At 41.5% G+C, this 12321-nt stretch overlaps 1 protein-coding gene across 4 annotated transcripts in view; it reads right to left on the bottom strand.

Moving 5' to 3' along the window:
* Rnf214 (ring finger protein 214) overlaps nt 1–12321 on the bottom strand; it is a 39205-nt gene that overhangs the window by 11624 nt on the left and 15260 nt on the right. For all 4 annotated transcript variants that reach the window (XM_005347241.3, XM_005347240.3, XM_005347243.3 and 1 more), the window contains one exon: nt 8349–8488. In XM_005347241.3, coding sequence (XP_005347298.1) covers nt 8349–8488 — 140 coding nt within the window. The remainder of the gene's footprint in view (nt 1–8348; nt 8489–12321) is intronic.

The following is a 12321-nucleotide window of genomic DNA, read 5'->3' on the forward strand; positions in this document are numbered from 1 at the left end:
AAACCCTGTCTCGAAAAACCAAAAAAAAAAAAACAAAAAAAAAAAAACCTAAAGACAACACAAAACTTGTGATTTGAAATGGTTGCCCAGGACTGGAGTGATGGTTCAGTGGTTGAGAGCACTAGATGCTCTTGCAGAGGACCTGGGTTCAGGTTTCAGTACTCACATGGTGGTTTACAATCACCTATAATTCCAATTCTGGAGGATCTGATGCCCTCTTCTGACTTCCATGAGAAGCAGGTATGCACATAGTACACAGATACACATGATGCAAGCAAAATATTCATATACATAAAAATTATGTTCCCCTCCCTGGCTCTCCCCTCCTCTTCAACCCTCTCCCAAGGTCCCCATGCTCCCAATTTACTCAGGAGATCTTATCTTTTTATACTTCCCCAAATTTTTTTTCTTAAAACAAAAAGGCTGTCCACTATGCAGGTCTAACATAACTGACTTAAGAATTTCCTTGCTGCCAGGAGGTGGTGGCACACGCCTTTAATCTCAGCACTGGGAGGTAGAGGCAATCGGATCTCTGTGAGGCCAGCCTCGTCTACAAAGCAAGTTCCAGGATAGCAAGGGCTACGTAGAGAAACAGTGTCTCAAAATGACAAAACAAAACAAAATCCTTCCTATTATTTTTTAAATCTAGATGACTATGTGAACTTTAATCTTTATTGTGGGTGTGTGCACTCCTGTGTGTACAGATGTTTTGCCTGTATGGCATGTGCATGAAGTGTATTTGAAGGCCAGAATAGTCGGTGGATCCCCTGGGATTAGAGTAACAGAGGTTCCATGTCAATCCTCTGTAAGAGCATCAGTGCTCTTGACTGCAGAGTGATTCTCCAGCCCCTTTCTTGTTATTTCAATTTCACAATTATAAATAATGCCAAAGCAGCATCTCTGTGTGAAGACTAATGCAGGTTAATGACAAAGTGATGCAATTAGATGTGAGAGGCTCTGAAACTAGGTCATTTGGTCCACCCCAGCCTCACTACTCTGCACTGCTTGCCCAGTGAGTCTTTCTGTGCCTTGCTTTCCTAGAGTATGAACTGGGGAGGACACAGGAATTGACCTTCCATACTACCATAGTGCAGACTAAATGAGTTAATGTATGCAAAATGCCTAAGACAGTCTCTAGCACATAGTAAGATCTCCAAAAATGCCACTTATCATTTGTATGCTACAACTACTTTCTCCAGAGAAACTAAAATACTAATATATTTTTTTCGTTTTTTTCAGGCACAGTAGCTCATACCTTTAATCCTAGCACTTGAAAGCATAGCTAAGAGGATCTCTGAGTTTGAGGTCATTCTATTTTATATAGACAGGGCTACATTATGAGAATCTGATTCCAAAACAAAACATTTTCCCCGACAAGTGGCTGTAGGAAGATGGCTACCTTGGAGTTCAGGCGCAGATGCTAAGTATCCCATGAAACACACTTAGAGGAGAGATAAGAATTAGGATTTCTGAGTCCTCAGCCAAAGGCCTTTCTTGCAGAATTATGTTACATTCTAGATAAGTGCAAAGAAAAAAAAGCAGAACAAAAACCTGGGGACAGTTAAGTAGATACAGTCAGCTGTGGTGTTCAAAGGTGTATTCCCTGAACTTATGACAACCTAAGAAATCTTTTCTTTTTCTTTTAGTATGTGTGAGGGCCCTAATAGAGCTCTCATGCAGTTCTGGCTTGCTGCAAATATAGAGGAAATTGACCATGAAATCCTGATCCTTCCATCTCCACCTCCTAAGTGCTGAGAATACAGGTACAAATCACCATGCCAGGCTTTAAATCAGTTTCTTGAAACAGTGCAACCATACATAGAATAATTAGATATAGAAAAACATTACTGGGATAAATTCTTCACTAATTCAACATCTTTAACAGGAGTCTCAATATGCTAGACATTTTTAAACTTACAAATATACCCCAGTTGGCTTTTCAGTTTTGCTTGGTGAGAAAAAGGGACAAGGAAAATGTGGGCAGAAAGCCAAATGCTCAAAGAGCAACAAAGGTCAAGGGCACAAAATCCCAGCAGGATGAAACAGAGACACTAGCACAGAGATGGCACCAGGAGTCTTGGGAATGGAGCTGCACTGTTAAGAGTGTAGGCCAGGGTACCCAAACACATCGAAGGCCCATTCCATCAAGCTACAACTTTAAGTGTAAATTTGTAAGCTTGAAAGAAAGAAGGAAGAAATGAACAAATGAAGGAAAGAAGGAAGAGAGCTGGCAGTGGTGGCGCACCCCTTTAATTCCAGCACTTGGAGGCAGAAACAGGTGAATCTCTTGAGTTTGAGGCCAGCCCAGTCTACAGAGTGAGTTCCAGGACAGCCAAGGCTACATAGAGAAACCCTGTCTTGAAAGCAGAACAAATAGATAGACAGACAAACAGACAGATAAAAAGGAAAGACAGATAAAACAGCATTTGCTTTTTTCATTTTCATTCTTTGATGAGCTGACACTGGAGTTTTCCTGAGAATACATGACATGTGACAGTATCCTCATTCTTGTGACAAATACGTGCTTCTATATTCTTCTGATTTCAGCCCTTTTCTCTTTTGGTGAAAAAGCTGTTAGTTAGTTTTTTTTTAAGTTATTTGTTTATTATGCATAAAGTGTTCTGCTAACATGTACACACCAGAAGAGAGCACCAGACCTCATAATAGATGGTTGTGAGCCACCATGTGGTTGCTGGGAATTGAACAGAGGACCTCTGGAAGAGCAGCCGGTGTTCTTAACCTCTGAGCCATAACTCCAGCCTGGCTGTTTGTTTGTAGCTTTGGAGTCTGTCCTGGCACTAGCTCTTGTAGACCAAGCTGGCCTCGAACTCACAGAGATCTGCCTGCCTCTGCCTCTCAAGTGCTGGGATTAAAGGCGTGCACCACCACCACCACCCAGCTCTGGCTGTTTGGTTTTTAAGTTTTATTTTTACTTATATGTATGTATCTCTGTGTATGTCATGTGTGTGTGGATGTCCATGGAGGTCCGAAGTAGGCATTGGATTCCTGGGAGCTAGAGCTATAGGCAGACATGAGCCACCCTATGTGGGTGCTGGGAATTGAACCTGGGTTCTTTGCAAGGGCAGCAAGTGTTCCTAACTGTTAAACCATCACCCCAGGTCCAGATTTTAAATGTTTGTATAAAAAATTGTATCAACACTTGAAAGATCTACAAAACATTGGGCTAGTATTTAATAAATGATGCACTGTGTTATCAAATCAACTATGGGATCCATTCAATTAGTATAAAGATTATTCTAAGAAGATACTGAGATTCCAGAGTTGCAGGGGAGAAAAAAAGTTCTTGGAATCTCCCTTATGAGAACCAAAGCAGCAACTTCTAGACAGCAAAGCTGTCCCAAACTGCTCACAGTGGATCTTCTCCAGAGATACAACAGGAGCCATCTACAGGCTTCCTCTTCTAGAGAACACAGCCCTTCCAGTACACGCGCAGGCCGGAGGTAAATGGTGTCTTTTTCTACTTGAAAAAGTAGAAAATGTTATTTTTTGAGACAAAGTCTCTTCACTAAACCTACAGCTCAAAGATTAGCTAGGCTATCTAGCTGGATAGCTCCAGGGATCTGCCTCTCTGTGCACCCCTGATGTGGGAGAGTCATATATCAATCTTTTGATTTCATTGGTTAAGCAATAAAGAAACTGCTTGGCCCTCATAGGTTAAAACATAGGTGGGTGGAGTAAACAGAACAGAATGTTGGGAGGAAGAGGAAGTGAGCTCAGAGACGCCATGCTCCCCTCTCCCGGGTAGACATGATAGCTCTGCTCTCTGAGGCACACGCGATGAAGCTCCGACCCAGGATGGACGTAGGCTAGAATCTCCCTGGTAAGCCACCTCGTGGGCTACACAGATTATAAGAAATGGGCTAGTCCAGGTGCGAGAGTTAGCCTAGAAGAGGCTAGATAAAAATGGGCCAAGCAGTGTTTAAATGAATACAGTTTGTGTGTTGTTATTTCGGGCATAAGCTAGCAGGCGGCCAGGGTGCTGGGGATGCAGCCCCGCCGCTCCTATTACTATACACCCCCAGTGTGGGGGTTAGAGAGATGCTAAAGGCCATGCCAGCATTTCACATGGGTGCTGGAGACCCAAACTCAGTTCCTTGTGTTTGTACAGAAAACACTGAGCTATCTCCTCTTATGTTTTGAGACAAGGTTTCTCATAGAACCTGAAGATTATCAATTCTGCTAGACTGGCTGGTAAATGAGCTCAAGGAATCTTCTTGTCTTGTTGCCTCCCATCCTCAGCAGCAGATTACAGATGTGTGCGGCCATCCCTGGCTTTTAGTATTTGCTGAAAATTTCAGCTCGGGTCCTCATGCTTGCTTGCACGTAGGCACTTTACTGCCTAAACCACCTCCCCAGTTCACAGACAGCCACATCTACTGAAAGCTCATTTTTATTTCCACAAAATGTTTCCTAGGCACTCTTTCTTACCCCTCTCCAGAATCATTTGTGGACGACAGGGATGACTCAGTTGGTAGAGTATTTGCCTTGAAAGCTCAAAGATCTGAGTTGAATTTTCAGACCCCACTTAAAGTGCTAAGCATGGTGGGAGTACACACTTATGATCCCATCGCTGGGCAGGACAGACAGAAGACCCCTGGGGGTCACTGGTCAGCCAGTCCAGACTAAATGCTGAACTCCAGGCCATCGAGAGACCCTCTCTCAAAGAAGGTGGATGATGTTTCTAGATGTGACACCTGAGGTCACACACATACACATGCACACAGGCTAATTTTATGTCAATTTGACACAAGCTAGAGATATTTGGAAGGAGGTAATTTCAAATGAGAAAATGCCTTGTGGGTAGTGCCATCCCTGGGCTGATGGTTCTAGGTTCTATAAGAGAGCAGGCAGAGCAAGTCATGGGGAGCAAGCCTATAAGGAGCTCCCCTCCATGGCCTCTGCATCGGGTCCCGCCTCTGGGTTCCTCCCCTGCTTGATTGAGTTCCTGTCCTCACTGCTTTTGATGATGAAGGATATGGAACTGTGAATGAAAGACATCCTTCCCTCTCCAAGTTGCTTTTTTAGTCATGATGTTTCATCATAGCAACAGTAACACTAAGTAACACACACACACACACGTTTTTCCCTATAAGTATTTTTCTTCCCTCTTTGCCTAAAAAGATTGCACAGAATCTTAAATTCTAACCCCTTTAAGTTACTGGTCTCTAGTAGTTCTTCCATGTGTATACACATTGCACAGACAAACTGTTTTTTCTTCTTATTGATTTGGGAATTTAATTTGCTAACCCTAAAATGGTACAGGTAAAGTTTTTCTTTGTTAAAATACATAAAATTCTGTTATGTATTTTAACATAAAAGATGCATTCAAGCATTAAGGTACTGCAGGACATGCCTACAATCCTAGCACTCTGGAGGCAGAGGCAGGCATGCTACGAGCTTGATGCCAACCTAGTCTACACAGCCAGGACTTCATAGTGAGACACTGGTTTAAAAGGCAAAACAAAACAACAAGGTAAACCATCAGATTTTAGGCAGACCTGGTGGCACAAGGCCGTAATACCAATTACTCTGGAGGCTGAAGCTTGGGAAGTCAAGTTCAATGTTTCTCTGGGTTACAAAGTTAGTTTTAAAGCTAGCCTTGACAACAGATACCCTATCTTAAAAATAACAAAAGTAGGCTGTAAATATAGCCCAATAAACCAATTTAACCTTTTGTGGTAGTTTGAATGTAATTGGCCACCATAATCTCATAGGCAGTGGCACTATTAGGTGTGGCTTTGTTGAAGTGGGTGTGATCTTGGAGGAAGTGTGTCACTGTGGGGCTGGGCTTTAAGGTTTTCTATGCTCAGGATACCATCCAGTGTCTCAGATGATTTCCTGTTGCCTACAAGGTGTAGGACTTACTGCCTGCATGCCACCATGATTCCTGCCATGATGATAATGGACTGAACTTCTGAAACTGTATGTGTGCCACCCAACTAAATGTTTTCCTTATAAGAGTTTACTATGGTCATGGTATCTCTTCACAGCAACAGAAACAATAAGAAACTTATAAAACAATTTTTCATGGAAAAAAAAGTACTATTTATGTTAACATGTAAGTTTTATGTTATCTTAAAATAAATCAACACACACACAAGCCGGGCGATGGTGGCGCACGCCTTTAATCCCAGCACTCAGGAGGCAGAGGCAGGCGGATCTCTGTGAGTTCGAGACCAGCCTGGTCTACAAGAGCTAGTTCCAGGACAGGCTCCAAAGCCACAGAGAAACCCTGTCTCGAAAAACCAAAATCAATCAATCAATCAATCAATCAATCAATCAATCAATCAATCAATCAACACATAAATATATTTTTGCCCTAATTTCTGGTTCAGTGAATACTGATAAAGAAAATAGATACAAAAACTGTTATTTAGAGTCCTTGTTAATCATTAAAATATAAGGGTCCAGGACACAGACAAGACTAATTCAAGCAAGCGGTAAGGAGGGCAGAATGATAATTAAGTTCCAGGCCAGCCTGAGCTGCATATGAAGGGTATACCTCAAACAAACAAACAAACAAACGAATCTTCAAGATCACGAATAGTTCCACTATTAGAATTAATGACTTGTAGTTTTCAATCATAGGGAAGAAAAGGCAGTCAGAAGTACAGAGAGTGTAGTAACCACAGTCAAAGGAAATTTGTCCGAGCCTAGACAGGATTATAGACTCATTTCTACTCTTTAAGATGTCCCATGATGAGTTGCTACATGGCCATGTGCGTACCTCATCTTCCCTAAATCAGCTGTGCAAACCATGGCAGAGCCAATGCTGCCATCGGTGGGTGCTAGCTGTTATGATCACTAGCAACATGAAAGGCAATGCTCAGCCTGAAGAGATTTTACTATACTGTTTGAGAATGATCATTGTGACCCACTTCTTCCCTTTGCCACCCCGAGACAGGGTTTCTCTGTGTAACAGCCCTGACTGTCCTAGAACTCGCTTTGTAGACCAGGCTGGCCTCGAACTCACAGAGATCTGTCTGCCTCTGCCTCCCAAGTGCTAGGATTAAAGGTGTGTGCCTCCTAATCATTTACCAGATTCTCATCAGAACTGGCTCCCCTCCAGACACTCTCGCTAATATTCTTTTGAATGTGGAGGTGCCATAGTGAAGGTCTCTCACTTTGGAAAACAAATCAGTAAGTGAGCTTGGTATTTACTTTTGACTTAGCATTTTACATGCTTACAATGGCCAAGTGTTTCTCGATAAATAAAAAATTAAACCAATGGCAGCAGCATTTAAATAACATTATCACTGAATTCACAATTGTGAATTTTCAAGCATGTGATTTCAAGCAACTTGGAAAATTGAGAATTCAACCAAATTTAAGGTCTATCTTGCTCTTGTTACAGTATTAAAAAGAGGACACGCTCACTAGGTAATTCTTCTGTAAATGGTGTTCAGTTGTGCTACTCATGATGCTGAATAGCATAACTATTCAAAACATTCCTGGGACCTGAGTTTCTGAAGAAAAAAATGACACTCAGGATATAAAGCAAATAAAATATGTTTTAGAGTAACATAGAAATCTTTACCATGGGGACTGGAAAGATAACTCAGGTTAAGAACACTGGCTATTCTTCCAGAGGTCCTGAGTTCAATTCCCAGCAACCACATGGTGGCTCACAAGCATCTGCAATGAAGTCTGGTGTCCTCTTCTGGCCTGCAGGCATACATGCAGGCAGAATACTGTATACATAATAAATAGTTAAAAAAGAAATCTTGATCATAGCCTGGTGAAGGCACACACCTGGTGATGGCACACAGCACTCAGGAGGCAAAGGCAAGTGGTTCTCTGTGAGTTTGAGGCCAGCCTGGTCTACAGAGAGAGCTTCAGGACTGGTTCCATAACTACTGAAAAACCCTGTCTCAAACCCACCCCTCCAAATGGGGCTGTAGAGATGCTCATAGCAAAATATTTGCTATGCGTGTATAACAAACTAAGGTCAGATCCCTAAATTCCTAAAACGGGGCATGCAATACTTCTGTGCGGTAATTCTGGAACAGACACACACACACGTTATAAAGTATAAATAAAAAATACACGCATGCTTGGAACACTGCTAGTTAACAGTGTACCTTCTTTTCTGAGAAAAGGTGCTGGGGACTAAGCCCAGGACGAGACCACTTTGCTATATCCCCAGCACTTACTATCATTTCAGAGCAGCACCAACTCTCTGAACTTCTTTATTTTGTGTAACATAGGGTACTGAGAATATGAAGTCACTGGAGAATTCGGATCTGTTTCTTTCTCAAATGAAAACAATGGACTGGCCCTTAGCACAAATACACCTGCACACAGGATCTATTTTCAGCAGCATTTACCTTCTGCCTTTCTCACAGAGCTTCTCAATTTCAGCTTTCAGGTCCTGCTCCTTTTGCAAGAACTCCTTCTTTTCTTTCTCTATCTTCTTCTTGGTTTCTTCCCGTTTTATGGTCACATCCTGAATAGCCTTTAGTATCTCCTAAATCCCACACAATGATAGTCACACAAATAAAAAAGGAAATGTTAGTTTTTGGTGTTTTACGTGTTTGTTTTAATCTGAAAGTTGATTGTGTGTATGTGGTGTTAGGGTTCTAAACAAGAACCTGGTACATAATAGGCAAGTTCTCTATCACCAAGTTACACACCCAGCCAGCCCTGATAGGTTTTTGTTTTGTATTGTTTTAAGATAGGGTCTTACATAACCCAGGCTGGGTTTAAACTCAATACGTAGACAAAGCAGGCCTTGAACTCCTGATCCCCTGGCATCCACTTCCACTTATTTGGCTGACAAATATGTACTACCTTGCTCAGTGGTTTTGGTTTTCTGAAACATGGTTTTACTATGCATCTTAGTGCCCTGACTTCCTCTGTAGCAGCCCAGGCTGGCCTCAGACTTGCTGCAGTCATCCTCTCTCAGCTTCCCAGAAGCAAATGCTGTTGATCCACTACTTTCACCCTGATTGTTCATTCAATAGTTATGGATTTATATGCTGATTTATTGGAATTGAACGGAACTGAAAGAATTGACTTCATAAATTACTGATATAAAAGCCAAACCTCTAGAAGAAGGTTTTGTGAACATAGACTTCAACTCAACAGGACAGTTCTAAGAAACACTGAAAAATGGAATGTGGAGGCTGGGAAGATGGCTCATTAATTAAGAGCTCTGGCTGTCTTCCAGAGAAAGGTATGATACCCAACACCCACACAGTGTCTCAGTGTCTGTAACTCCAATTCCAGGGTATCTGATGTCCTCTTCTGGCCTCCCAGGACACTCGATGCACAGACATACACAAGAGGCAAAAACACCCATATGCATAAAATTATTTTTTAAAAAATGGAATGTAGCAGGGTGGTGGTGGTGGCGCACGCCTTTAATCCCAACACTCAGGAGGCAGAGGCAGGTGGATCTTTGAGTTCGAGGCCAGTCTGTTCTAGAACAGCTAAGGCTATTAAACAGAGAAACCCTGTCTTGAAAAACCAATAGTAGTAATAATAATAATAGAAGTAAAAATAAAAAAATAGAAAATGAAATATGATAGGCTGGAGAGATGGCTCAGCAGTTAAGAACACTGGCTGCTCTTCTAGAGGTCCTGAGTTCAATTCCCAGCAACCACATGATGGCTCACAACCATCTGTAATGAGATCTGGTGCTCTCTTCTGGCCTGCAGGCCCATACATGCAGACAGGACCCTGAATACATAATAAATATATAAATCTTTAAAAAAAATGCAATGTGAAACTGGGGAGACCTCAGTCAATAAAGCATTTGCCATATAACTATAATGATGAGTTCAAGTCCTAGAACTCACATAAAACAGCCAGGCATGGTGGCATATACTTCTAGCTCTAGAAAGGAAGAAATAAGGGGATTCTGAAGCTTCCTAGACAGTCAGCCTAGTTCTAGATCCAAATGAGCATTTCTGTCTCAAAACACAAAAAGTGGACAGAGCCTAAGGAATACCTGAAGGTTGACCTCTGGCCTACACACACATCTGCACATATACACATGAAAACACACACACACACACACACACACACACAAATTTACTTTAAAAGGAATATACTGGCTTGTGTAGCAAAGCTCCAATACAGACTGAATAGACATCTGTTGAGGATTCTTCCTTCAGGAGGGAGTCGCTACATCCAACAAACATGCTCTTGATCTTTATTATAGTTCTGCTTTACTGTAAGTGGAATTTTCTGTTTCTTTGCTGTGCTGGATACTTTTATGTCAACTTGACACAAGCTACAGTTATCTGAGAAGAGGGAGCCTAAGGTTGTAGGCAAGCCTGTAGGACATTCTCATGAAGTGACTGATGAGGAAGGGCAGAGTCAATTATGGGTGGTGCTATCCGTGGGCTGATACTACTGTAAGAAAGCAGACTGATATGAAGCAGGCCAGTAAACAGCACCCTTGTATGGTCTCTGCAGCAGCTCCTGCTTCCAAGTTCCTGCCATTTGAGTTCCTGTCCTGACTTCCTTGGATGATGAACAGTGATGTAGAAGTGTAAGCCAAATAAACCCTTTCCTTTCCAACTTGCTTTTTGGTTATGGTGTTCATAACAGCAATAGTAATCCTAACTAACACTTTTGCTGTCTTACTATATAACAATAGGAAAAAATACACATACGTTTTTATTTTTTTTTTAAATATTTATTTATTATGTATACAGTGTTCTGTCTGCATGTATGCCTGCAGGCCAGAAGAGGGCATCAGATCTCATTACAGGTGGTGGTGAACCACCATGTGGTTGCTGGGAATTGAACTCAGGACCTCTGGAAGAGCAGTCAGTGCTCTTAACCGCTGAGCCATTTCTCCAGCCCCAGTTTTGTATATTTATAAGAATACATACACACAAAGGTAGTCACCTGTAACAATTATCCTGCTTCACACAACTCTGTCCATAACAGTAATTGATGTGTTAAATGTTTTATATTATATTTTTATATTTTGTTCACTGATGCTTGGGTAGTCCTGGAGAGCCTATTCAGGGCCTCCCACAAAGCATACATACTACTCCTAAACTATATTCTTGACCCATTCTGTTAAAAGCTTATCAGATTAACTGAAACTTTTTGAAACTACTTTTCCAAGCTAACCTAATGGGGTGGGGGGGCGGTAGGTGGTTGAGATTGTCTGTAGTTCAGGCTGGCATCAAACTCATTACGTAACTGAAGATGACCTTGAACTACTGATCCTTCTGCCTCTAGATCAGAGAACTGGATTACAGGAATGTGCCACTTAAGCTTTTAAGTAACACCACATAGACATTCTCCATGTCCACACAGTCATTCACAAAAGTTTGTATTTGTAGAATAAACTCCCAATAAAACTTCTTGGTCAGCTTATCTACACTGTATTTATAGTATTAACTGATAGGTCTTCTGTATTGGTCTAAAAGAAAGTGGTCCCCATAGGGAGTGGCACTATTAGGAGGTGTGCCTTGATGGAGTAGGTGTGGTCTTGTTAGAGGAAGTGTGGTCTTGTGGTGGTGAACTTTGAAATTTCTTTTCTTAAGCTCCACTAGTGTGACACTAAGTCAACTTCCTGTTGCTTGCAAGATATAGGACTCTCAGTTGCTCCAGCACCACGTCTGCCTGCAAGCCGCTATGCTCCTGATCATGACGATAATGTACTAAACCTCTGAAACTGTAAGCAAGCCATACCAATTAAATGTTTTCTTTATAAGAGTTGCTGTGGTCATGGTGTCTCTTTGCAGCAAAAAAACCCCTAAGACATCTTCCCAAGTTTCCAAAATGAGCACCACAACCCACAGCCCTCAATGAGTTCACTTTACTTCACCCTTGACAATGCTGTTTTGACTACTTACCTAGACCTTTTGATTGTGTTTGAGGCTTTTACTTGCTAATTTATTTTTTTCCAGTTTTTAAATGTCGATTTAACCTAAGCGAAACTACATTTTGCATGAATAGGAGATTAAGTAAGTGAATACTGTTCAATAATGTCAACAAAACATTAAATAAATAACCCTTTTCTCTCTGTACTAAAATAGAAGGGTCTGGAAAAGACACCTTTAATGCTTTTTTTTATACTTGAATTTTTTTTTGAAAATTAAAAAAAAAAAAAAAAAAAAAACGGCCAGGAGGCCTTTAATCCCAGCACTTGGTAGACAGAGGCAAGCAGATTTCTGAGTTTCAGGCTAGCTGGTCTACAGAGTGAGTTCTAGGACAGACAGGGCTACATATAGAAATCCTGCCTTGAAAAACCAAAACAAACAAAATTTATGTGTATTTGTGTATGTGTAGACACGTGAGTGCAAGTGTACATGAGATTCAGAAAAAGTGTGC

This window comes from Microtus ochrogaster, chromosome 5, assembly GCF_000317375.1.
Source record: "Microtus ochrogaster isolate Prairie Vole_2 chromosome 5, MicOch1.0, whole genome shotgun sequence".
NCBI classification, from domain to species: domain Eukaryota; kingdom Metazoa; phylum Chordata; class Mammalia; order Rodentia; family Cricetidae; genus Microtus; species Microtus ochrogaster.